General features: G+C 38.9%; 1 protein-coding gene across 4 annotated transcripts in view; it reads right to left on the bottom strand.

Annotated features, from left to right (window-relative positions):
- SNX25 (sorting nexin 25) overlaps positions 1–23,322 on the bottom strand; it is a 167,972-nt gene that overhangs the window by 126,299 nt on the left and 18,351 nt on the right. For all 4 annotated transcript variants that reach the window (XM_032800344.2, XM_075066406.1, XM_032800343.2 and 1 more), the window contains exons 2-3: positions 16,552–16,636; positions 1,941–2,157 (exon numbers count right to left, since the gene is read on the bottom strand). In XM_032800344.2, coding sequence (XP_032656235.1) covers positions 1,941–2,157; positions 16,552–16,636 — 302 coding nt within the window. The remainder of the gene's footprint in view (positions 1–1,940; positions 2,158–16,551; positions 16,637–23,322) is intronic.

Below are 23,322 nucleotides of genomic sequence, written 5' to 3'. Positions count from 1 at the left end.
GCTTATGAGAAGAGACATAATTCAGACTCCCCAATTATGAGACCACTGAGGTATAAAGGATTCACATTAGTCACAACAGTCCTGGACAATTAACTTAATACAAAAATCTCAGAATGCTCCTAAAACCAAAAAGGATGTTCTAAGAACCAGTATCAGGATCTTCTATTGTGGCAAGAGTAATCAACCTGCCCAATTTTAATCTTTTTGTTACCTGCATTTAGGAATTTTTAAATCTGCATGGAATACTGATCTGTAAGTTAAGAAATGTGATTATCATTGAGCACATGGATTTCTGGGATGACCTTTTCATTTGCATGTTAATGTCCCAACCTTCACAGGTGTTCTCAGAGATGCATGATCAACTCAAAGCAAAGAAAGTAAATGGAAAATAAGCAAAGGATTAGTTATTACTAGTTCTCTAAGGGAGTATAGTGAGAGCAAAAATGCCATGATCCAACCCAAAAACAAAGATCCAGTTGAAATGCACATAATTATAAACAGGAAATAAAACATCCAAAGCAAAAAAAAGTCAGAATTTTATAGAAACAGACAGGAGGAAATGACAGTTTTGAATATTTCCCCAATTTCAAATTGGAGGCCTTTTGTTAATCACAACTTGAGTATTGTGATACCTAAAAAATAGTAAAAAAAAAAGTCTCCAACTTCTTTTTAACTGAACTAAAAGGAAAGATAGTTGATATCTAACTTTTCTTCTAGACAGAGCTCACATTGTGCTCAAAAGTCAGAGTGACAAACTACACTAGTACACTCAGAGAACACAGCCAAGAGACATCGACCATTATTGAGAAACAAGTAACATGCAAATATTCTGGAACTGAAATTAAAGGCCAACTGAGGGAATTTTATATATGCCCCACTGCAGGTACATAACAATCACCTGTTTATTTTCTTTTTTTCCCCCTGCAACAGTGACCATCAGTAAATCTCTCTTTGGCTTCGCGTGTTATGTACTGGGGAAAATCCAGGCTGACGCCTGCCAGTAAAACACTAAGATTGTCTGCTCAGGGAAAGTGGTAATATATAGACTGGTCATGGGCACAGAGAAAGAAGTCTTTTCCCTGAAACAATATCAGAAACAGACCTGTGGACGTCACTGCGGGCAAAGAGCACAAATGGATATCACTGTGAGCAAAACAACCTGAAGTTACAAAATCTCATCAGACGAGCCAAATAATATTTCTATTAAAGTAATTTTAAAAGCAATTTTCTGATGTAGACAGGCACAAATGTGCCTAATTTGCACGTTCACATTGTACACTCAGATCAAGGAATGTATATGCATATGGCCAGTTAAAAGTACAGCTAGCCATTTTCAAGTATCAGATTGAGTGCAATCAAGGTATTAAGAGGAGAATACCTTATAGTCCCCAGCGCGTATAAAGAAAACTCTCTCAAAGAAAAGACTCATAATAGGAGAAAAACCTGGTCCAACAACTTGACTAAGAGAGACTTTTGATAGAGAGGAACCATGGGGCTTTGCTTCCTGATACCAGAGGAGAAAGAGAGAGGAAAAACAAGATTACGGAATTAACTCTTGTACTTTTCTGGAAAGAATGTCATTGTCATTTCCAAATCCTGCTAGTCTCATGGCACCCTCAGAGATCATTCACGTACCTTTCTGCATGGTGACCAAAGAACAGGAGTATAAATAGAGTGATGAAGTTGACTTAGTTGAAAAGAAACGTGAGTGTTTCCTTTCCCCCAAGTGCCCAAAAGCATAGCGAGTGTCTCACAATCAACAGTAAGGACTATAAATGTTACTTATACGTTGCCTGCCTTTACTGTTTCTCTCTCCCAATTGTAAGCTCTTTATTGACTCAGGCAGTTCATCCAAAAGGAAAGAAAGTGACAAGCAGAAAACTCTACTAAAATACTGGGAGGACAGGGGGTAAACATTCATGTTTGTTTGTGTGTTTTACCTGGCATTGGCTGCTTTAAGGTCACAGAAGTGTGTGAGTAAAGTTTTCACTACATCGCTGCAGACAACTTTCACTACATCAATGTGACTCAGCCTCTGTCGCAGCTGCTTGGCAATTTCCCAGAAATCTTCAGATATCAGGTGGTATAGCTGTCCTTCATCTTTGCTGAGGTGCCCATACCAGGACAGAATGTAATCTCTGTAGCTGTAGTCAAACACTACAAGGAGAAACAAAACAATAAATAGCAACGTCTAATACAGGGAAAACACACAGGGATAGTACAAAAACAATCAGTTCAGGAATAGGTTGCATATCTTTTCCTTTGGGTTTTAAATTCTCTCTCTTCAAAAAAAAGAAAGGGTAGCAATGTTATATTAAAGAAATCTGATCCTAAGGGAGATTACCAGAGGTCACCATGCAAAACCCTTGAGTGGATTTGGTCAGACAGTCAGGTTACTGGTCAAACAGAAATCTCCAACAGATACCTGTATCACAAAACATGGATTTTATTATATGAACTACTAAATTATCTGCATCTCTCAAGTCTGCTGAGGACTGACACAATTTGTTCTTTATACATGCATCTAAACAACCTCAATTTCAAAGACACATTTAAAAAACATGTAGAGGCAGCATTTTTTCCACCCCTAGGTGAAGGACAGTGTTGAACCACATTATGAGATCATATTAGTTGGAGAAAGGAAATCACTATTGGACTATTTTAAGGAGACACCATAAGCCTGAAAAATTAAACATTTCCATAAGTCTGAACCAGGGACTGGCAACCTTTGGCAAGCGGCACGCAAGGATAAGGACCCTGGCGGGCCGGTTTGTTTACCTATCACATCTGCAGGTTCGGCCGATTGCGCCTCCCACTGGCCGCGGTTCACCATGCCAGGCCAATGGGGACTGCGGGAAGCAGCGCGAGCTGAGGGATGTGCTGTCTGCTGCTTCCTGCAGCCCCCATTGGCCTGGGACGGTGAACCGCGGCCAGTGGGAGCCACAATTGGCCGAACCTGCGGACATGGTAGGTAAGCAAACTGGCCCAGCCCGCTTACCCTGGTGAGCCGCGGGCCAAAGTTTGCAGATCCATGGTCTGAGCTATAGTTATACGCAACAGCTACGATTACTATAAATGGAAGTAATTAGGAAAAACTTTTTGTCAGTATTTTGACAGCACTTTGTGTATAGCTAGTTTCACTATTTTGCTGATGGTCATTTAGGCTTGAAGTGTTATACACAAGTCATCACTGCTTGGGAAGAAGCTCAAAGAAGCCTGCATATCAGCTGTGACCACAGATGTAAGCAAGATACAAATCAAAGTCTGTAACAGTCACAGTGAAAACTAAACAACAAGGGGAAAAGGGGAGAGAAGAGTGTGTGAAATTGAATTTTATGGAAATTTTGTTCCATAAGAAATGTCAAAATTTTGACTTTTTGTTCTGATTTGGGTTGAAAGGAAATTTTGAAGTGTCAGAATTTCCCATTGCACAGGACATAAGAGTTCTAACCAGCTCTATTTAAGAGGCTTTTTTGAGTATCTGAGCATACTATATATATTAATGAATTTAGCCACACACCTTCTGAGGTAGGTATTATTATTATTCCCATTTTACAGGTGGGATTTGAGGCACAGAGATTAAAGGTCTTTCCCCTGGTCAGACAGGAAGTCTGAGGAACAACCTGAGTCGCACAGTCCTACGTTTTAATCACAAGACAATCCATCCTCTCTATTTTATATGGAATAAAATACTTTCATGGAAAGAATATTAAACTTATACCTAGTATTCTTGACTAGTATCTCGCCCATCAAATACAACAAAAAGAAATACAGAAAAAGAAAGTATATTACAGTGAAACCTGCCTTAAACAACCACTCAAGAGCCTGACAACAATGGTTACTCAAAGATGGAGGCCTTCTGATAAAGGCGGTAAAGAACTGTCCTCAGTACATGTGAGGACAATTTGGGGTAATATAACGGGATTCTGACTGATTAGGGTAATTTCAGATACATTGTTCTACCATGACAATGTGCGCTTGTATAAGTAACTATACTTTTTTCGCTGTCACTTCTTTCGTTCCTCAACCCTCCTCCTCTTACAGTTTTGTTATTCCTCTTTGTAGTGTCATTTCTGAAATTAGATTGTAAGCTCTTCAGGACAGGGCTCTTTTCTTTTCTTCTAGTAAGTAAGACACTCAACACTTTTAGAGTGCTGTAAAATAACAGCAGTGCACCATGTTATGGTATTTGTGGTCATTGTTTGTAACAGGCAATGTCTCACTTCTTGTTCTGAACCACGTATGAGAATTCTCTTGTAGATGTATTTCTCTGTCCCACAATTAACACAATGGGTCAAAGTATTGTATTCTTCAGGAGCGTTCTGCCTTTGAGGCAGAGTCGTAGTAGTGAAGAGCTATGGCTAAGTTTCCCTACGTACATAACTATAAAATATGAGAAACACTATCTCCTTCTAATACCCTAAAGTATACTCGCTTTCAAAAAGAAGGGTGCATTAGTCCTTAGTTCACTATTAACCTCATGGCAAAACTTTCTAAAATGAACTTGGGATCCTAGTTTTCTCCACAATCATAAGAATCCACAACATTCACTTTCTCCTTGTATTTACAGCAATTTGGCACAACATTCAAATGTACAACAATGCTGATCTCTACAGTATTTCGAGAGCAGAATTTTTATAAACATGACTATCTAAATGACTCACAAGAACATAGAAATAAATAAGTCAACAGTATATTTAACACACTAGATATTTGTCACTATCTCTCCCCCCAAACTAAGCTGTTTAAAACCATCTTCAAGTCATATTAAAACATTCCGTTTTTCCTTTTCTCTGTTAGATCTGTATCAAACAAATGCTCAAGGAGGATAGCGGAAAATTTTGAATATGTAAAACTGTACCCTCCCAGAGGACTTATTTTTACATTTAAAAGGGTGCATTCTAATCTTGTTTTTATTCTATGTTAGAATTTATTGCATGTTCCTCTATAGCAGAGGTTCTCAACCTTTTACTTTCTGGGCTCCCTATCCTCCCCAACGTGCCCCCATGGCCCACCTGTGCCACAATGTTTTTCTGCATACAAAAGCCAGGGCCAGCGTTAGGGGGTAGCAAGCAGGGCAACTGACCAGGGCCCCAAGCCACAGGGGGGCACTGTGAAGCTAAGTTGCTCAGGCTTTGGCTTCGGCCCTGGGACGGGGCTTGGAACCCCAAGCTTCAGCTCCATGCAGTGAGGCTTCAGCTTTTTGCCCTGGGCCACAGCAAGTCTAATGCCAGCCCTGCTTGGCAGACCCCCTGAAACTTGCTCGGGGTTCCTCAGTGGGCCCCAGGCTCCTGGTTGAGAACCACTGTTCTATAGCCGAAAGCAATGCCTTATAATTTTTAGTGTTTCTAAAGCACATTGGATCTTCATCTAGAGCTCGATTCAAAGCCCACTGAATTCAATGAAAAGACTCACAATGACTTCAACAGGCTTTGGATCCAGTCCATAGTTATCAGCGATATCAAGAGTGGTGTTAGTTTTTGATTATCTCTTGTAAAAAAAAAATTGTGCCTCAAAAATTATCAAAGGTTCTGTGCTTGCTCACATTCTACACTCATCAAACTCTGCCAAGTTATCGTTTCTCTTCAGCACTATAAATATTACTATTGTGTACATAATTAAGATTATCCAGGTACTCTTTTTCTAGCCAAGAGCTGTTAGTTCTGGGTTTAAGAAAACCCCAAATAGCTGAAAACCATGTTTATCCCAGTTGAGTCTTGCTTTAATGTTGTCTCTAAACTACTTGCCTTTTAAATATAGTAACAAATGAAAAAGGTTTTGAAAACCTATGTCCATAGAAAACTATAAGTTTAAAAAAAAAAGAAAGAAAGAAAGAAAGAAAAAGGTCAATGCACTGGTTTTGGTTTGGATGTTACACTTCCCCACGTTGTCTTCCGCACACATTTTGGAGTGTTGTGTTAGTGGTTGAGAATCAGCCAGTGAAAGAGACTAGAGAAAAAAGGGTCTATAATTAGTAGTGAAACTAGTCTTTTCATTGATAAGATGAATGAAGTGCAAACAAAACAATCAGTATCAATGGTAACGGCTGAAAAATCATTTCAACGTTAATGATCCAAGGTATTATTTACTAACAAAGTCTTACAGAGATAGGCATAGTTACAAAAAAGGTCAGCATTTTGGGGTTGAAGAGCATTTTTTCTGTTAACAAGGACAGTAACTTTCCTTGTTATTATGTATATAGCTTAGTTCTTGTTCTCATTTTGAACACCTAGCACACAGTATTTTATTTTAATATCTAACAAGCTTGTTTTGTAATTTTCCCTCACCTTGTTTCTGTTACTTGTAACAATAATCTGTAATTAAGGATGGAAGAAAGCATCCTGAAGAGTTTGTCTTCATGCTGTTGTATTAGAGAGACAAGGTAGGAGAAGTAAAATTTTTTACTGGACCAACTTGCAGTAGTCCTGATCTGAAGAAGAGCTCTGTATAAGCTCAAAAGCTTGCCTCGCTCATCAACAGAAGTTGGTCCAATAAAAGATGATATCTCACCCATCTTGTCTCTCTAATATGCTGGGACCAATATGGCTACAGAGCTGCATACATGCTACTACTTGTTGGGAGATCAGGAGACAACTTGGCCCTGAGTACTGAATATAAATAAAACAAGATTTAGTTTGTGAAAGCATATGACTACACTGAAGCTGGGAGGTGTGATTCCCAATGCAGGTAGACAGATCTGTGATAGCTCCGCTTGAGGTAGCATACTAAAAAGAGCAATGTGGATGTTGCATCACCAGCTCTTTTTAGTGCAGTAGCTCAAGCTGAGCTAGCACAAGTCTGTCTACCCTCATTAGGAATCACACCTTTCAGGGGCAGTGTAGACATTAGATACCTAATTCTTTTCTTATGCTTGACTTTGGAGTGAGATGACACTGGCCAAGCCAAATGTAACTATTCGTTATTAGCATGTTAGTATTGCAAAAGATACATCTCAGTACTGTAAGATTTTTTTTTTAAAGATATTAAAATTAGACTGATGCCTGAACTGGTACTGAAAATAATAATACAATGAACTACAACCAAGTAGTAGCATCACTGGTGTATTAGTTGGGAGGACAGAAAAAATTGTGAGTTGAAATTAAAGCTAGTTGCCAAACTAAGGGAAACATAAGTGGACACTATACAAAAAGCCATCATAGAAGAAAGAATGAAGTTAGGGTGACCAGTTAGCAAATGTGAAAAATCGGGATACTTTTTTGGGGGAGAGGCATGTAATAGTTGTGTATATAAGAAAAAGCCTCTAATATTGGGACGTCTGGTAACCCTAAATGAAGAAGCTAGAATAAAATGGGGAGTGATTAAAAAAATATAATGCTGCACAGGATATGTGGTCACGAGAGACAGAGGAGATGCTCAGGAAATAGTGGCAAGTGCGTAATCAAAACAAAGAAAATGGGAAAAGCACATGTACAGTGATTTAAAACCATGGTCAGAAAGTTAAAAGAAATAAAAAAGTCAATTAATTCTTGATGGATGTAGGCTATTTAGTAACTACTAGAAATAATATACCTTGGATGAACTTTATATAATATAAATCATGTAGAATCAAATACTCAAAATTAAAGGAAGAGGCTGGATTCTGTTTTCATATCAGTGTAAACCAGGAGTGGTTTCACTGAAGTTACACTGATATACTCCTTCACTACAGGTTGATCTTAAAGTTTTAGAATTGTATCAGAGGTCATGATTCTAGCTCAGTGAAACATGGAGCTGAAGAAGTGAGATTTTCACCCACGAAAGCTTATGCCCAAATAAATCTGTTAGTCTTTAAGGTGCCACCAGACTCCTGGCTGTTTTTGTGGATACTTTCTAACATGGCTATCTCCTGATACATGGAAGTTAAATGTATCTATCATCCTATTATAAGTCTATGTATATTATATCATGCACCTGCACACAACATCATGTTATTATTTTCAGATTGTAAATTCCTTGGGACAAGGATAGTCTGTCATGGGGTACTGTACAGCATCAGGCACATTATCAATATTACACAGAAGCAAATAGAAATTTAAAGAGAGGGCTTTCTATCTTGAGTCCATTATATACAAAATATTGTTTTTGTGCAACAAGACATAATAGCCTTAAGCATTTGTCTTAAATTCCTTTTTTAAAAAACATTTTTAATCTTTTTCAAATATTGTTTTGAATGAACAATATATACATTTGGTATTTAACAAAAGTGTTTCTAGAACTGTACCTACTGCTGTATTTCAGTGTCATTACTCTGATTATAATCAAGGATCTTATTTAAGTATTGTGGACTAAGAATAATCCATCAGGAAAAAAACCACCAGTTTCTATTGCTCAGTGAAAAGCAAGGGGTTTTTATGTCCTTTTAAAAAGGCAGGAATATTTATTTTAATAACTACATGTGGTAGCAGGAGAAGTGATGACTTCATATTTGGAATCTGGAGTTAATACATTCTCTGAAACATTCAGTGAAAACTGGTTCCCAAAGCTGTTTTTTGAGGGAGAGGTTACGCAGGAGTTTAAATATAGCAATCTTAATTGTATTACTGTCAGTAGTCTTGTTTAAAATAATTTGTCAATGAACAAACCTTATACATGTAAAAAATACATGCAGAGTTAGTGGGATTAATTCTGAAATCCAAATTTCATAATTATGTCATAGGGCAAGGATTGTGTCTCTTCCATGTTCAGATGACAGATCAGTTCCTTCTCACCACAAAAAAGAGCACATTTTTTGTTTGAGTCATCTTGCTCACATGTATTCTGGGTTTTCTAGATAAACTCAGGCACTTTCCAGAGATAGGATATGCTTACATTTAAATATATCCATATTGGAATGAACGTTGCAGGGAGAAGTGCAAGTGACAAGATAAGAGGGCTGGCTTAGTCAGTAATTTACCTAAGTCTGAGGAAAGTATGACAAAAATATGATAAATTTGCATTCCAAAATTCAGAACACTTTTTCAATTAACAGCTATTTCATAAGCAGTGATGTTACAGTATTAGGTCCAGAATCAGGAAAGCAAAACATTTAAGCACATGGTTACCTTTAATTCAGCTGAGCTGAACAGGGATGGTCTTAAGAAGGCACTTAAGTGCTTTATTGAATCAAGGCCTTAGATTTCAGGGAACAAACCAAATTATTTCAGCATGCTTGTACAGTACATGCTGTGGTCCTTGTTCCACTGTGCGACATTAGGAAACCCTAGGATCTGACAGACCATTAAACAGTCTCATGGTAGCAATGCTGCCTGAAAATAAATTGTGTAACATCCTTTGAATACACCTTAGCAGAAACAGGAATATGCTATTATATGTAAAATATACCCATTTTAGATTTTTAGACACCTATTCTGCAAACATTTATACACGTTTAATTTTAAGCTCAAAGAGGGCTAAGTAAATTTGATAAGACTATTAACACATATAAATTTAAGTATGTGCATAAGCGTTTGCAGATCAGGCCTTACTTTGTAAAATACTGTATATAAAAGAGAACTAATGAAGAAGCACAAAATAGGTAGGTAAGATTTCATGTCAGTGAAGCTATTTACCTTGACAAATTGGATGCAGTCCCCAAGGCATTTCAGATTACCAAAAAATTGTTTGAACTTGTATGCTAGCATGGTTCAATGTGCTAAGTACATTCTTTTCTATATATTATAGAAACATATATTTAAAAGACAAAAGATTCCCTTCTCCCATTCCAGACTAGTATACCACTTCGAATGACGCATCAAAAACATTTTGTTTCTGACACAGACAATATACAAAGTTGCAAAAATACATTTTTGCACCACCCTTACATGCTTACTTATACTATGTGCAAAAAGATGTAGTATCCTCCTTTATTTTGCACGGGTTAACTAACTAGTTTAAAAATATTTTCATTCAATTAATGTAATTTCAAAGTCCCAGCTTGTATATGATCACTATTTATTTTACATTTTATACACTAAAAAAACACTAAGTGTGTTTTGTGATCCACAGTCCAATTCATATAGATTACAGCCGCTGGGAGGAAGTGTGAAACCATAACTCCAGGTTTCATTTTGATGGGATGAATTGCACTAAATAGGAAGACCAAGGTTTACAGGAGTCAGTGTAGCACTAGTATGATCTGAGGGAGTGAATAGAGAACTGTTAAGTTTTGCTTATAAGCTTAGCACAAATCAATTAAAGCCTCATTTTTTAAAAATGACTAGCGATTTGGAGTGCTTCAATTTTTAGGTGCCCAATGAGAGAGACCTTTAGCCCCCCCCCCCCAAAAAAAGAGGAATTCAGACTAATTAGTCATTTGGAAACTTGCCAGATAAGTCTTTCAAGTGCATAGAGGTTTATGTGGGTAAAATTTTATGGCTTAAGTCTACATATGTTCATTATACCATAAGATATTTCTTAGAAATAAAATGGGAAATCCTCAGACAAGTCTTGGTCAACTTTAAATTTAAAAAGTTGATACTGTAGGTAACATAGTCAAAAATAGATAAAGACATTCCCAAAATAGCCTTACCTCTGACCTTTTACACTCATTTCATAGAACGGTAGCTGAATAATTTGTCTAATAGCGATGATATTTTAATTAAGATAAACTACACTAATAGGTTGTCAGTTTCATTTTTAAAATGAAACTAAGTTGGGAATCATTGAAAGGAATGGGATAATTATTATGGAGGCAATGATAGGGCCTCCATAGTTAAGGCTGCAACAAGATTTTGCTTTGACATATAGCATAGTGAAACAAAATTAATTTGAAATAGAAGTGTTACCTTGACCACTAACAAAGAAAGGATAACTTATTAAAGTGTACCTTATTGTGTACTGCTTTGTAATAGACAAAAAGAGCCTTTTGTTTGCGATTTAACCTTAGGGGAAAAAATTATAATTTAGTACACTACAAGGCGCTATTAACATCGAGCGTGGGGAGGAAAGGTAAGAAGGGAAGCAAAAATGAACTATTTGGGAGCAAGTGGAAAATTTGACCTGAGTGATGGAATTATCAGCTCTACCTTCACTGTATTAGTTTGTTCCTTACAATTTTATAGATTCTGTATACCAATCTCAAGAAAACTGTAGATACTGGAGAGATTTATTTATTGCTGTTTGCTTTTCAATTATAATACTTCATGATGTGTTTAAAGAAGAAATCAGTCTCTGGCCCAATTTTACAGAGAATCATGCTAAGATGATATGAAATTAAACTCTCCATCTCAAAACTAGAGAGTCCATCTAGCTCACACCAGCGCCACATCCACAAGCCCAAGTGCACCTGCTTTCTGTTCAACATTATCATACAGTCATACAAAGGACTGGACTAAGGATTTCTGAGGTTATCAACAGGTTTCTTAGGGATATAGCCAGCCGTAACTCACTAATTTTACAAAGAAAGGATAGATGATAGGCAAAGCAAATTTAACTCCCCCTTCAATCTCCAGCACCAGAAGCAGAGACCCAGCTGCTTGTTAGTTTTAAGTTTAATGATCAGTTTACAATTGCAAGCCTGCCTTTTTCTAATTAAAGTGCCTCATCCTCACCTTTTAGGCCATACATAAATATAAGGGTAACAGAGTCGGTTACTTTCTGATGCCCCCTCATGGCCATAAATTACTTTGCAGTACCCTGTCTCGATTTTCCCCACTTCAGTGGCCCCCTTCAGAACAGCACACCACCAATCCAAAGGGAACTTAAAACATTCTCCTCCTGGGGTCCCATTTATTCAGTCCTTACAAAGTCTTCAGTGTCCGTCTTCCTGTGGTCCCCAGATTCCAATTCCATCACCACTCCCAGGGTTTACTTGGCCGGAGTTCAGCCTTCAGGTTCTGACTTCCAAACTCCCCCGGTGTTTCCTCCTACCTGCAGCAAATCCTCTGGTTCCAGGGTCTTCCCAGCAGGAGCCTTTCCTTGATCTCTCTCTAGTCTCTGCCACAACTTCCTAGATTCCCCCTCCCTCTGCAGCTTCCTGGTGCTCTTATAATGGAAATCACCTGATTGCTCTCTTTACTAATCAGGATAGGCTGGCCCCAGGACAGGCCTCCTTCCCTTAGGATAAGCCACCCTGTTACAGTAACTCTGACTACCCCTCTGGTCTCATTGCCTCTCACGCCCCTTCCCCCACACTTCTTAATCCCCACTCTTTACTGCTTTCTTCTCCTTCTCCCATTGTTGTCTTTGCACCTACAGCCTGCAACCAACTCCCACTTTTACTCTGCTAAGCACTCTCCCTCTGCCCTCCCCTCCTTGAAACTTATTTCTTCAAGGCATTTATCCTATCTTGCTCTCCTCATAATCATCTCTACATCCCTCCCTGATTTGCATTACTGCCCTGACTCATCTATCTGAGCTTGTGAGCTCTTTGGGATAAAGAGCACATCTTACTCTGGGTTTGCAAAAACACAGTACATTTATGATGTTATACAAATAAATTATTACTAAAAAGAAATAATTAAACTAAGCTTCCTCACTACTCCACAGCCCAAGAGCCTATCACTCTAATTGTCTTACACAATTTTCCTCTTTCAATTTTCAACTATTTTTTTCTGCTTCAATATATAGCAACAACATTTGTACAGAAAACCTAAATCCTGATATATAGGTAGCCATTAATCAGTACTACTTTTGAGCTACAGTGCACAATCCTCCAGGCATTACAATGTGAAGTTAAAAAGCATCCATCTGGTCAAATCCCAAAGGTTCCACATCAGAATTACGTTGTCAAAGAGAGAGACAGAGAGAGGAGAAGGACTAGAACAAACATTGACACTGTTTAATTTCTGGGGGAAGATGGAGAGAAAGCATGGGCATAATAGCTCTTGGTAGCTCATAATCATTTCCTGAAGAAAGAACCTATCACAGCTGCTTACAAATATGCTTAAAATTTGAAGTTTGTGTATAGATACAGATACAGGTAGTAAAGAAATGTCAGCACTAGCAGAGATCATTAGAGGTTTATTACCGTTAGTTTACCACCACTGAAGAAGAGCTCTGTGTAAGCTCAAAAGTTTTTCTCTCTCACCAACAGAAGTTGGTCCAATACAAGCTATTATTGCTCCCACCTTGTCTCTCTAACACTCAAATCTGTAATTCAGCTCAGTATCCTGGTTGCTCAGTATGTTGCAGAATTGGGCCCTGTACTGCTTCCAACTGTTTTCCAAGTAAATATAATGAAGCCAGTTCAGACCCTCTGTGCGTACAACCATATCACTAGATCTTTGTGCCTTTCTTGAGATGTTATGAACACCTAAAGCTCCTGTTTCAATCAGTGGAAGTTGTTGATGCCTGGTGCCTCTCAGGACCTGGTCCTTTGTGTTCCAATTGCTCATGAACAACTCTATGTGCTGTCTGCATATGCTATTGAAGGGTATGCTTATGTTCATTTTGGATAAAATGTGGTTTGCAGGGTGTTTATGCATAGGGAAGCATGCTGTGGCTCACCAGCCTAAGAACATTCTAGAGAAGGCCAGGGGGAGGGGGCTGAACTCAGCATGTGGACTGGAGAACTATGAGCATGTGATAAACAAACCCATATATGGAAATGTTAACTCTGATTGGTTAGAGGTTCATGTTATGTAGCTTGTTATATAATTTATTATGTAAGTGCCATGTGCTATAAAATCGCAAGGGGAGGGGCTCCTTGCTGGAGGGACTCTGCCTGATTTTTCCTACTAGGGGCTCTCCTTGTGCACATATTGAATAAAGGCTTGCTGAATTGAATAGCATCGCATCCAATCAAGTTCCTTGATTTCTACCCAGCATCAGACTCACTGGGAACCACCAAATTCCAACACTATTAACAGGCAGCGTACAAATGAGCATTAATAGTCCTTAATTTTTTATTCATAGATTACAAGGTCAAAAGGGACCACTATGACCTTCTAGTCTGACCTCCTGCATAATTAATTCCTGTTTGAATTAGAGCATCTCTCTCAGAAAAATATCTATTCTTGATTCAAAAATTTACAGTAATGGACAATCTACCATAGTCCTTGGTAAATTGTTCCAATGGTTGGTTAACCCTTATTTCCAACCTAAATTTATCTAGCTTAAACTTCCAAACATTGGATCTTGTCATATCTTTTCCAGCTTAATGGAGAACAGAAATTTGATAATAGAGGGCTCTTCAAAGTACATATAGACTGTGATTGAGTCACCCCTTAACATTCTCTTTGATAAACTAAATAAATTGAGCTCTTCCAGCCTGTCATATAATGCAGGTTTTCCATTCCTTTAGGCTTTTCTCTGAACCTTTTCAAATTTACCTACATACTTCTTTAATTGTTGACACCAAAACAGGCCACAGTATTCCAGCAGCTGTCACACCACTGCCAAATACTGAGGTAAAATAACCTCTTTACTCCAACTCAATATTCCCTGTTTATGCATCCAAGGATCATATTAGCTCTTTTAACCACAAGTTCGCACAGGAGTTTAAGTTCAGCTGATTGTCCACCATGACCCTCCAAATCTTTTTCAGAGTCACTGCTTTCCAGCATAGAATCCTGAGTTGTGTAACTATGGCCTGTATGCTTTGTTCCCTGATGCGTAATCTTACATTTGCTTGTATTGAAATGCATATTATTTGCTTGAGCTCAGTTTACCGAGTAATCCAATTCGCTCTGTATCAGTGACCAGGTCTCATGGCTATTTATCACTCCACCAATGTGTGTGTCATCTGCAAACTTTATCAGCAATTATTATATGTTTTTTCCAGTTCATTGTTAAAAATGTTAAACAGTGTAAGGCTAAGAACCAATCCCTTGTAATCCTACTAGAAACACACCCTGCTTGATGACAATTCCGTTTACAACTACATTTTGAAACCTATCGATTATGTCTCTAATTTTCAACAAGTTTGCTGACGATGCAGAATAAAATCCAGCTAACTCCCATCAACCAAAGGCAGCACACGAGCTAATTTTCAGTGGCACTCAAACTGCCTGGGTCCTGGCCACTGGTCCGGGGGGGCTCTACATTTTAATTTAATTTTAAATGAAGCTTCTTAAACATTTTTAAAAGCTTATTTACTTTTGTCATAAACAGATAGCTAAGGGTTAATGTCTCTTTTACCTGTAAAGGGTTAACAAAGGGAACCAAACACCTCACCAGAGGACCAATCAGGAAACAAAATACTTTCAAATCTCAAGGGAGGGAAGTTTGTTGGTTGGGGTCCTTTGTTCTGTGTCAGTGCTCTCTAGGCTCTGAGGGTGATTACACTATCTCCAGGCTCTCTAATCTATGTTTCCAGTTGTAAGTACAGATAGAAAAACATATAGGTTTTTACATTGTTTTGTATTTGCACGTGTGTAGTTTGCTGGAAATGTTTAATTGTATTTTTTCTAATAAGGCTGTTTTATTCATATTTTTATAAGCAAAAACCCTGTATATTCATCTTGATTACAGAGACCATTTTTTTGTCTTTTTCTTTCTTTTTTATTAAAAGCTTTGTTTAAGACTTGTTGATTTTTCTTTTCTAGTTGAGGCAAGGGGATAGGAATCTCTGTGTCAGGATTACTGTCTCTCTCAGGGAAAGACTGGGAGGGGAAAAGAGAGGAGGGGGAAGGTGAATCGTCCTCTCTGTTTTGTAATTCAAGGACTTTTAAGTACTAGAATCTTCCAGGGTAACCCAGGGAAGGAAGCCTGGGAGGAGGTAAGAGGGGGAAGGGAAGTGGTTATTTCCCTTTGTGTGAGACTCAGGAAATCGAGTCTTGGGTCCCCAGGGAAGGTTGGGGAGACCGGAGCTAATCAGGGTTCCACCAAAGTCCTGATTGGTGGCCGCATATCAGAATCATAAGCTGGTAATTAAGCTTAGAGGTTTCATGCAGGTACCCAAATTTTGGACGCTAAGATTCAGATTTGGGAAATATACCTTATGACAACTTTACATACAACAATAGTTTAATTATATATTATAGACTTACAGAAAGAGACCTTCTAAAAACATTAAAATGTATTACTGGCACACAAAACCTTAAATTAGAGTGAATAAATGAAGACTTGGCACACCACTTCTGAAAGGTTGCCGACCCCTGATCTAGCTCCTGGGCTCCTCCATAGCTGAACAGCACCAATAATAGTAGAAACTTGTTTTGGTCAGTAGAGCAGATGTATCTCAATTGCACACAAGGAAGCAAGTATAAAGACCAAGAAAGCAACATGTATTATTGACTATAACAACCTCAAACATCATCATATTAGATCATTTCTATCTACTAATCCTGTTGAAATTAACTACATTTGAGTTTTCTTTTGTCTTTTACAATGGTTAAAATGAAGAGATGCCAGTTATAGTGCGACATTTACATTATGCGACTTACTATTGTCTATAGAATTATTACATCTTATGAAGATTCCCTTCCTTCCACCATTATTTTAATCCAGGACAAAATGTGTTGAATCGGAAGAATTCTGCATCATATTCTGATATCTTTACACATTGTTGAATAGCATCTCACTTTGCAAGAAGTCCCCTCAATGTAAATGGGATTACCTTTGCAAGTAACTGTTCTCCAATCTGAGTAGAGGTTCACAGTCTATGGACTCATGCTCCCAGGTAAGACTCACCTTCTTTCAGAGCTTTATCCATGTTATGCGAAATGACCACTCTCCTAGACTGGAGCGATTCATGTGCATTTCCAGACAAATGACTCTGAAATAAAAGAACACCTATTACCAAAGATAGAGGAATAAGCTGCATAAGAAAGAACAGAAAAAATAAAGCCCAAGATAATAGTAAAATCGCCAGCTTTTTACAAGACACTCCTGCTATCCAAATTATTAAAACAAAATCAATGGCATTTTCCTAAAAGGTTGAAATGGGCACTCCAAGTGAGAATCTTATGACGTATTGGGGTTTAAATTCTCTAATTTGCAATAATTCCATTATATTTGGTAAAGGGAATTGTCTCCTATTTACAATCTCATCAGTCAATAGTCAGACACTTGGCAGGTCCAGCACTCTAAGCAACTAAAAAAATGTCTAGTAAACAGTGTAACATTTTTATAGATTTACAAAATCTCAGGGAAGCAAAATTCCTGGACCAGAAGTTCGCTTGGATACAAAGACAAATGTTGAACCTTGGTACACCTCAGTGAGAAGCCAGTAGCAAACATTTAATCATTAGAACATTCTGTCAAACAGGTTTTGCTCAGCCCTGTGAAGCATTTTAAAATGTGAGCCCTTTCAATTTTCCAAAGCACTTTTCAATTAAGTAACGTGCTAGCCCTGAGCACCCATGACTACTTATTTTTAAGCTGCTTACCTAAATAGGCATTTTTTAAATTTTAAGGTATTTGCCTCTACAGCAGGGATCGGCAACTTTTGGCATGCGGCCCGCCAGGGTAAGCCCCCGGCAGGCCAAGCGGTTTGTTTACATGCCGCGTCCGCAGGTTCAGCTGATCGCAGATCTCACTGGCCATGGTTCGCGATCCCAGGCCAATGGGGGCAGCGGGAAGAGGCAGCCAGCACATCCCTCAGCCCGCAGTGCTTCCTGCAGCCCCCACTGGCCTGGAACGGCGAACCGCAGCCAGTGGGAGCTGCAATTGGCTGAACCTGCGGACATGGCAGGTACACAAACCACGTGCCAAAGGCTGCCAATCCCTGCTCTAAAGCACAAAAGCAGGGATGGAATGGGATGTCCTCACTAGAGCATGATTCTAAAACTATGTCCAGAAGGAGCAGGCAGGATCTGCAATTCAGGCCTTGACTACATTGGAAGTGGGATGCAGTCACATTCCTGCCAAACCAATCTAACTCCAACAGATATGAAGTTGCATTGATTGCAAACCAGACTAATTATGTTGACTTAAGTGCACAGATCTGTTAATGGGAGAGAATTTGTACACAGATGCAAGACAGTCCCATGTTATTGCAGTACAATTTTTAAATACAGAAAAGGGTTCAGTTCCTTGCTGAAGGCATAGCTCTTTAGAAATGTGCTACTGGTAAATGTAAAAGTTATTGAAGGAAGGGGGAAAATGTGCTAAAATCTTTCCTCTGAATCTGGGGAGAAGTCTCCCTTCCAAACACAAATGAAGTATTAGAACTTCTATCTGCCCAAACTGTAACCTAACTTAAAAAAGAGTCCAACGGCTCAGTGTATTTTGGTGCAATTAATACACTATCTTTTCTTCTGATGCATGTACAGTGTCTAGGACAACACACTTTGAATGGGTTCTTGATCCCCAATCAGAGCCTTCAGGTGCTACCATTATACAGTAACTCCTCGCTTAACATTGTAGTTATGGTCCTGAAAAATGCAACTTTAAGCAAAACGATGTTAAGTGAATCCAATTTCCCCATAAGAATTAATGTAAATAGAGCGAGGTTAGGTTCCAGGAAAAAAAATTTCACCAGACAAAAAACTATATATTATACAGATATACACACAGTATACATTTTAAACAAACATTTTAATACTGTTCACAGCTATGATGACTGTGAAGCTTGGTTGAGGTGGTGAAGTTAGAGGGTGGAAGATGGAGGGATATTTCCAAGGGATTGCCTTGCTGCTAAATGATGAACTAGCACTTGGCTGAGCCCTCAAAGGTTAAACACATTGTTGTCAATGTAGTCTCTCATGAAGGCATCACGAACAGAAGGGAGGAGAGACAGCACAGCAGATGGACACCCACCTTGTCCGTCAGAGAGAAAGAGAGAGATGCACACTGCCCCTTTAAGTAAGCTGATGCACTCTTAAGTGCATTATCTTTTTAGGTGGATCAGGAAGTTGAGACAGCAGCTGCTGCCTCAAGCTCTCTCTGTCTCTCTCCATCCGTGTCCCCTCCCTGCTCTATATGGAGAACAAGCAGGGTGCAGGAGCAGAGGGGAAGGGGACATCCTGACATTAGCCCCCCTGTGACGGTGCCACCCATAAGGCTTTATGGAAACATGCTTGTGTGTGTGTGTATAACATAACTAGAATGTGTTTTATGCTACATATGCCATGTAACATATGTCTGTAAAGCTCCTGATCTACTGAATCTATTAATCCTACTTGTATGCATGTATCATTTTTGTATTACAAGTTATGAATATTGGCTGCATACTTGTTTGATTCTAAGTAGACTGTAGTGAAGCAGTTGATCAGCTTCCTGAGAAAAGACTATTCTCAGTATGTGCCCCATCAAGAAATACTTAAGCCAACAATTAACTTAGAGACACCAGTCCACATCTGGACTTTCCCAGGAATGTGGCTTGGCTGCCAAGGAACTCAGTCATGCATGGATAGGTGACTTGCCCAGGTGACCCCAGTACTCCATTTTGTAGCTGGACTTTGCACAAGAAAAAGTCTACTTAATCCCAGGGGAGACCCCCTCCATTTTGTCTTCAGCTGGCTAAAGGGAGAGCCTCTCCAACCCCAAAGATACCTGAAAGAAACTGAAACAAAGGACAGTGACTGCAGTGATTGCTGGACCCAGATTAAAAGGAGATTAGTCTGTACAAGGAAGCAGTCTGGAACTGATAAAAATCTTATCTGTATTCAGTTTCTTACTGTATTAGACATAGACTGGGGTGTTTTATTTTATTTTGCTTGGTAATTCACTTTGTTCTGTCTATTACTACTTGGAACCACTTAAATCCTACTTTCTGTATTTAATAAAATCACTTTTTACTTATTAATTAACTCAGAGTATGTATTAATACCAGAGGGGGGGGCAAACAGCTGTGCATCTCTCTCTATCAGTGTTATAGATGGCGTACAATTATGAGTTTACCCCGTATAAGTTTATGCAGCATAAAATGGATTTATTTGGGTTTAGACCCTTTTGGGAGTTGGACATCTGAATGTTAAAGACAAGAACACTTCTGTTAGCTGCTTTCAGGAAAGCCAACAGCTGTTAGGGGACGTGATTCAGACCTGGGTCTGGGTTTGCAGCAGGCTAGCAAGTCTGGCTCAAACCAGGCAGGGCACTGAAGTCCTAAGCTGACAGGGCAACAAGGCAGGGGCAGAGGTTGTCTTGGCACATCAGGTGACAGCTCCCAAGGGGGGTTCTGTGATCTAACCTGTCACACACACACCGCTTCCCCCCCTGCACAGCAAGCAGCAGTCTCTGGGAGCATCTCCAAGCCAGAGGGCAGGAGCAGCACATGGCAATGGGGGGAGGAACAGTTGAACTGCCGATCGATAGCCTGCTGGTCGGCTGCAGCACAGGGAATTTAGGGGAGGTGGGAGCTGATAGGGGGGCTGCCAGTCCACCCTGGTTACAAGCCCCCACCAGCTAGCTGCAAAAGGCTGCTCTTCCTGCAAGCAGTGGACAAAGCAGGTGGCTGCCAAATGACATTAGAAGGGAGCACTGCACAACTTTAAATGAGCATGTTCCCTAACTGATCAGCAACGTAAGATAGAAACAACTTTCACCGGGGTGACTTTAAGCAGTGGTCCCCAGCGGTGCCCAAGCGGCGCCCATCGTGTCCACTGGGGCATTTATGTGGTGCCCCCCTAGTGCCCAGAGGGAGAGAAGCCGTGCGCCCGCGCCTGGGGGACGAGAGAACTGCGGGGCTGCAGGCTCATCTTATTAAAGTAAGAATATAATATATTGGACCAGCCAGTTCAACATGTTTTTACCTTTTATAAATAAAAAGATGGAAAACGTTTATGTATTATTTGTAAGTAAAAACCCCTTATTTTTCTACAGGTAGATAAAAAAGAGCCAAATTCAATGTTAAGGTGAAAGATCATTGCGAATAATTAATGTAAACCTTAAGTGTAAAAATTACCCCTTTATCTTAAGGATTCATTATTGTAATATTATATGTCAAGTATCAGAGGGTGTAGACGTGTTAGTTGACCTGTAAAAGCAGCAAAGACTGTGGCACCTTATAGACTAACAGACGTTTTGGAGCATGAGCTTTCGTGGGTGAATACCCACTTCGTCAGACAAAGTGCGTATTTACCCACAAAAGCTCGTGCTCCAAAACGTCTGTTAGTCTATAAGGTGCCACAGGATTCTTTGCTGCTTTTATTAAATATGATGTTTTTCATATTATTTAATGTACAAATACAAAATAAGCCTTGAAAAATTGTTGGCGTCTGCCATACTCTTCTGAAAACATGAATGTGCTACTGGCCATAAAAAGGCTGGGGAATACTGACTTTAAGTGAGGAGTTACTGTAGTAATAATTATATAAATCATAGCACCATCAATGAATTAACCTTACACTATTTTATAGAGTTCTTTCATATGAATGTCTCCTAGCACTTAAAAGGTAGAATCATAACCAGGTAAGACGTTCGACAGATCTGGAACACCATAAACAAGACGACTTCTCTGTCCCCTCAAGCAAAAAGGATAGTTTTGGACAGCTGAGGGTCTTCTCCTGAGCCTGAAAAATACTAACAAAAATATTTTTAGGATTATGACTTGTCACTTTTGAGACAATTTGCTTCACACAGCAAATTCATAATGCCAGTCATAGGATTACTTCAGGATTTCTGTGCCTTATTCACAGGAGGGAAATAAAATTATGCACAATCTCTCAATTTAAAAAGAAATTGGGAGAGAGTCCACTGCATAAAATATTCCACTTAAATTTCTAAAGAAATTTAACAGAGTGATACTTCAGACGGTTCTGCAAACAAAAGCCATTCAAGTCTTCCACTAGGATCATTCTCTGACACACATACTTACTTATATTAAATATTTGCATTGAGTATCTTTTTCCTTGTTCTAGAGTAGTAAGGGATCCAGTGAAGCATCTGCCACAAATTTCTACATTCAAAACTAGTTTTAATGCAATCCAGAATAAAGGAACTAAAAATAGTAAACACTTATTTTTGCCTCATATCATAGGACTTTTTCCTTCTTTTCAACTCAGTGTCTCTTTAACAAGCAGAGGAAAAGACATCAGCTCAATACTTTAGAAGTAGATTTCTTCCTGTAGCAGGAATTACTCCATATCACAGGCACTATAATCCAATACACACAATTCTACAAACTGAGATCACTGCACAATTTGATCCTTTCATATTTCAGTCTTAAAAGTCCTATGCTTAAACACAAAGAGCAGTGCCTCCTTATTTACTGAGGGTAAGACTTCTGTTTGACAGGGTTTATTAATATCATTGGGGGAGGTGGGGAATTTTTCAGCTTTATGTAGATATCCAAAAAAAAAAAAGGGCGGGGGGAAGATCTCATTGTATGTACTTTACAGAGTAACATATTATATACCGGTACTTCACTTATTACAGTAAAGATTAATGTTCTCTAGTACACTTTAATATAGTACTGTTTCAAACAGCACTATGTTAAAGCACTTTAGGGAATCTTCAGTGCCCACCAGCAGGGTCTTCACTGACCAACATGTTAGTGCACTTTAGAAATCACACCTAGTAATCTGCATTACTGCTCCACGTAGACAAGCACTTAGATACAAGTAACTATTTCCCAAGTTTTTCCAGTGTTTATTGGATAAAACATCCATTTGATTTTTTTTAATTAAACTGTGGTGTTCTATCTGTGTTTATAGTTAAAACCTAGAAATCAAAAGTCCTTATTGTGGAGTACTTTACTGAAGCAACTGCAAACTCACAGTTTAATTCACAAAAATATATTTTACAGAATGTTATTGTTTACAATTTGCAAGTTTTATCTTCTAAATGGTAAGGAGTGCTCTGCTTAAATCAAACATGGCCAACAATAATTGAGAGACAGCAATACTCAACAGCATGATGTCTGAACAAAAAGAGTGGTCAGGAGGAACTGGATAAGAAATCACGAGTGACAAAAATGATAAAAAAACTTTAAAAAAATTATCTATTTGGTGGCACACTACACAACTATTAAAGGATGCAATGTAGATACATTGTATGGAAGCTGCACAGTATGCTGAATTTTCTGAGAAATACTGCAGAGTGACACAGGTATCTGTGTAGAAGGTCATCGACAGTGCAGCAGTACCACACCACACGCACAGGAAAATTAGCAATTTTTTCTATTACACTCATGCAATAAAATAAAAATAGCACAGAACTCAGAATACAATGTACATAATATACCTCTACTTTGTGCAAAGCATTTTTCAATTTTAATCTGTGGGCCAAAAGGCAAAAAACTCAGGGTATGTCTACACTACGGGATTAATCCGATTTTACATAAACCGGTTTTGTAAAACAGATTGTATAAAGTCGAATGCACGCAGCCACACTACGCACATTAATTCGGTGGTATGTGCCCATGTATCAAGGCTAGCGTCAATTTCTGGAGTGTTGCACTGTGGGTAGCTATCCCGTAGCTATCCCCTAGTTCCCGCAGTCTCCCCCGCCCATTGAAATTCTGGGTTGAGATCCCAATGCATGATGGTGCAAAAACAGTGTCGCGGGTGATTCTGGGTA

This window comes from Chelonoidis abingdonii, chromosome 5, assembly GCF_003597395.2.
Source record: "Chelonoidis abingdonii isolate Lonesome George chromosome 5, CheloAbing_2.0, whole genome shotgun sequence".
Taxonomy (NCBI): Eukaryota; Metazoa; Chordata; order Testudines; family Testudinidae; genus Chelonoidis; species Chelonoidis abingdonii.
Note: the sequence above shows the minus strand (reverse complement) of the source record. Positions and strands in the feature narration are given on the sequence as shown.